At 36.3% G+C, this 4,644-nt stretch overlaps 1 protein-coding gene across 3 annotated transcripts; it reads right to left on the reverse strand.

The window, feature by feature from the left end:
• Positions 1–220: 220 nt before the first annotated feature.
• On the reverse strand, positions 221–4,004 carry LOC107843039 (PWWP domain-containing protein 5). Of its 3 annotated transcripts, XM_047396089.1 has the most exons (3): positions 3,839–4,004; positions 869–3,189; positions 221–526 (listed from the first exon to the last, which is right to left on the reverse strand). In XM_047396089.1, exon 2 carries the CDS (start codon positions 3,177–3,179, stop codon positions 876–878), a length of 2,304 nt encoding a protein of 767 aa, XP_047252045.1. In that variant the 5' UTR covers positions 3,180–3,189; positions 3,839–4,004; the 3' UTR covers positions 221–526; positions 869–875. The 3 variants fall into 3 exon arrangements, with proteins under 3 accessions (XP_047252045.1, XP_016542660.2, XP_016542659.2); XM_016687174.2 differs by having other exon boundaries at positions 221–3,189; XM_016687173.2 differs by lacking the exon at positions 3,839–4,004 and having other exon boundaries at positions 869–3,780.
• Positions 4,005–4,644: the final 640 nt, after the last annotated feature.

Here is a 4,644-nt window from a genome sequence, read left to right on the forward strand (position 1 = left end):
AAGTTCAGATACTTGTCCAGACACAAAACCAACATGATTGTGGTGCAGTAGGACTGCTCCATACTTAACCAGAAGTTGACGGTTCGACCCTGGGTATGGAGAAAACTCTGTTGAGAGCTCTGTCACCTTAATGGGCCCTGCAACGCGCAATCCAGATTAGTCGGGGCTCCAATGCGGGCACCGGACACCGGATGGGAAACCCAAAATAAATAAATAAATATAGCCCCAAATGCACTCTATTGGAACAAAGTCTCTGTCCATTACATGAAACTTTCAGCAGCAATGACCATGTATTTCAATTACAACACACCTTTTTACTAATAACTACAGACATAAGTAACAGCTAACAGAGGACAATAAATTACTACGTCAATAGCATCTACTATACATCTCGGACTCTCCAAAATTTGTTGCCGCACCCAATGTCAGATTCTCCAAAATGCGAGCAACATAGATGTCAAGTTGCTCTAACAATATAGGCCAAAGCATGGTTTCTCCACATGCTTGTTGGTGACTTTAGCAATCGCTGAAATGAAAGCAATCATATACCGTTGTAATAATACGAAGAGATTTGAACTATCAAAACCAATTCATCAAGTATAATGTAAGATAGTAAGATGACTAGCCACCAACATACTTAAATTTCTGGGCAGACAAACGCAGATACAAAATTCTTAGTTGACCACAAATAAATGGAACATTTCCTGGTCTACTTTTCTACCATCTAAAACGTTCTAACTGGGACAAAACCATCAGTAGTTAATTTCAGCTATGTGCAACAAAATTCATATTAACATAGCCACCAAGTTCACTATTTAACCCATACAGGGAAAATCCAGCAAAACACCTAATGAGGAATTCATCTTACTTCAGTTTCAAACTCCCTTCAATGCTAAAGATGCAGTGTACTTCCTTTTACGTTTTGGGGTACAAGATGCTTTGTGTGGTGATGGCGAATACTCTAGGCGGTAACTGATGAGTGATGGACCAAAAATACTAAATTTCCCTGAACTGCTAAAAGCTGTTTCAGCATCGGCACGCCTCTTGAAAACAACTTTCGCTCGTTTGCTCTTGTGAAAAAGTTCAGTCTCAGATACACAAAGTGGACCATACTGACTAAAAATTATGTTCAACTCTGCTATGGGAGGAATTGAATCTAAATCTGAAAAGTTAAGAATCAGAGCAGTTGGGGAGTACTCAGAATTTCCATCTACGAGATCAGATAAATTTTCTCTTTCTGAATACTCAACCAAGCGACGTACTTCTTGTTTATTGTCCAAGCTTGGACTCAGGCCAGGAGAAGAATCCCATTTAGCATCAGGAAAATCCTCCTCATTTTGGACCTCTGGTTCAAACAACACCTGATCTTCGGGGTTGCATTGGATAATCCGATCAGTCCAATATGAGTCTTCAATACCTTCTATTGACAAAGTTTCAGCAGACACTGAGTTGGATGAATTTTGTCCAACATGCTTTTCTGTCGTTTTTGGGTGGTCTCCTGACTCGGCAGTTTCTGAGCAAGTTAAATTCCTATAATCACAGAACCAACCAGCTTGCGACATCAAAATACTATATGCATTCATGGGATCCTTCGCTGCTGAATAGAGCTTTGAGAGCATTTCTGTTGGAGAAGGAGACTCTTTTGGAATCAACTGTTCTCCTTCAGGTGAACCAACATTTCTTGATTTTTCACTATGCTCACTAGTTCTTTGGGAATTTCTTTCAATAGACTTGCGAATCCGGCTTGCAGCTTTATGAGATGGTAAAGACATCTTGTTATCACGGCTTGGTGACAATTCCTTTTTCCTTCTTTTTGCCTTTGAATTGTTAGGCATATAATCAAATGTTAAATGTCTCTTCTCAGAAGACACAGATTTTCTCTCTCGTCCAACTTTCCCTCTAGATTTTTTCTGATCATTTGGTATGCCTGAACTGCCCCCATACATCAAAATGGACATTAATTTTTCTTTTTTACTGGGGTGTTCATCAATCCCTGAGCATCGAGAACGCTTTGTAGAGGTAGTACCTTGTACGTTAGAATTTTCCTCTGATGTCACATAACTAGCATCTTTCTTACCAAGCAGTGGTTCAGCATCATCATCATTTTCCAACAAATCACTCAGTTCATCTATTACTGGGACGTCATAATAACCCTTCCAGCGATTAAAGGCTTCCAATTGAGCCTTTGCCAACACAAATGCCAATCTGTCAATCCTCGAATGTGGAGCTGCAGCTACCGACTTCAGTGTTCTAACAAGTTTGGTAGGGTTAAACGAGGTTTCATCTGAAAGGTTGTCACCTCCAGTTCTCATGCTTGATTCAGCCTGGATACCAGCATCCACAACAATCTGAGATTTCATTTCTGCTTGGGTCTCCTCTAGCAAACATGGGCAGGCCAGCCCAAACTCAACCTGTCTAGAGATCTCATCTAGAGCACAGTTCACCGCATAAGAAAAACTCTCTGAATTGCTCTGTTTCTCCATTTGAGAGAAGTACATCCTAAATGGCTTAATGCTAGATGCTTCACTCCAAGCAAATGTCTGATCACCAAAATAAGATATAAGATAACTGTTCTTTTTGAAGTATTTCATTGCTTTTTCTGATGCAGCAGAAGGCTCAAGTATCTGCCCAGGCCACCAAGGATGAGTCCTCACCTTACCCCATACTAAATCAGACAGATAATATTTACCTTCCTCTTCCTTTCTGTTCTTAACACCTCGTCTTTCTGGAATGAGAGCATCAGGCCTAATACCTATACTACTATTGACATCCACCACCTTGGAGTCATTGTTGACTGTTATACCATCAGGAATAGATTCATTTCCTGCATTCCCCTTTCCGGTAAGATGTGAAAATCCACTTAGATCAACCACGAGTTCACCCTGAAGTCCATCATACCCAAAAAACCCCATTTGACCTTCAACTTCACCTGAACCCAAATCAATCTCCACATCTAAACCTTCCATTTGCTCTCTTAAACCATCAACAACCTGATTACCATCTTCCGAAACCCTAACCCCATTACTAATAACAGATTCACAAACAAAACCCTGATTATTCTGATTTTCCATCGTTTCATTTTCTGATAGATGATCAACACTAACAACATTTCCTTCATTTCTCGCCTCAGCATTAACAACTCCCGAGTTTGGGTCAATATGATCGGAATTTGCCAACATTGAAGAAATCCTAACCAATATAGAACAAATAATTATACACATACATCAGAACCAAAAAACCAATTAAAAAAATGGAAGCACATGAATCAACGGCTATTTCAATACAGAACACATAATTATACACATGCATCAATAACAGATTCACAAACAAAACCCCGATTATTTTGAATTTCCATTTCACTCCTAAACCCTCAACAGTCTCATTACCTTTTCCAAAAACCCTAACCTCATCATCATCAACAGATGATTCACAAACAAAACCCCGATTATTCGGTTTCCGTTAGGGTTTAATTTCCTTATTGGTCATCAACACTAAGAACACCAACAACTCCCTAATTTTGCTCAACATTATCGAATTTACCAACATTGAGTAGATCCTCAAAACGATCGAACCAAAAATTTTTAAAAATTGAAGCACATGAATCAATAGCTATTACAATATAGAATACATCATTATACACATCAGAAAAAAAATCGGAAAACTATGATCAACAGTTATATCAATATAGAACACATTACTGTACACATACATCAGAACCAAAAAAATCGAAAAAACTTTTAATTTTTTTAAGCAGATAATCAACAGCTATTTCAATAAAGAACACATAAATCATACACATACATCAGAACAAAAAAATCAAAAGAAAAAATGGAAGCACCTGAATCAACAACAATTTCAATTGAAATTGAACACATGCAATGAAGATAGATAATAATAAAAATAATAATAGTGGTAGTAGTAATAATATTTATCTATGAATATTGATTTTTCTTTTGATAGAGAAATGAGTGTTATTTTGTGAATCTTTTTTTCGCTTTGCAATTTGCGTGAATGAATAAAAGGACTGCTGTTTGATTTTAGATTGATTTTCGAAGCGACACGTGCTATTACGGCGTCGTTCTATATGTGGCATGCAAAATGGTATGTTCTCACCTTACACTTTGTTTGGACGATGGTTTGACATCATTTCATAACATATTGTATGATATGGTATAATATAGTATAATATAATGTTTAGATAGACTGTTTCGTTCACTGCTATTTAGAGTGTTTTTGGTATGGAGTAAAATATTTTCCGATGAAAAATATTTTATAGAAAAATAAATATGCATTTGCGGTTTGGCCATGAAATAAAAAATATATTCACTTTATTTGGAATGTTTGAAGTTAAAAATAAAAGTCGAGTTGTGTTTGACCATAATATTTTAGAGTTAATGTTTCAAATTCAAATGTATTTTCTTTTTAAAAATATATAAGGTGAAAATAAATTTAAATTTTTTAGAATTTTATGAAAATAATTTATTTATTTTTTTGAAAAAAATAAACTAAAAGGTGAAAAAGCAAAACTAAAAACAGTGAGGTGTTTTACATTGTATTTGGTTTATTTACTAACAAACAAGTATTGTGAGTAAAGTGAAAACATAATCCGAAATATAGTGAATATTATCTATGGCCAAACAGGTC

Source organism: Capsicum annuum, chromosome 9 (assembly GCF_002878395.1).
Source record: "Capsicum annuum cultivar UCD-10X-F1 chromosome 9, UCD10Xv1.1, whole genome shotgun sequence".
In the NCBI taxonomy this organism is placed as follows: Eukaryota; Viridiplantae; Streptophyta; class Magnoliopsida; order Solanales; family Solanaceae; genus Capsicum; species Capsicum annuum.

What these genes read in the sequence shown, in the direction of transcription:
- LOC107843039 (XM_016687173.2), bottom strand. Translation starts at nt 3,221, where the DNA reads ATGTGTATAATTATTTGTTCTATATTGGTTAGGATTTCTTCAATGTTG.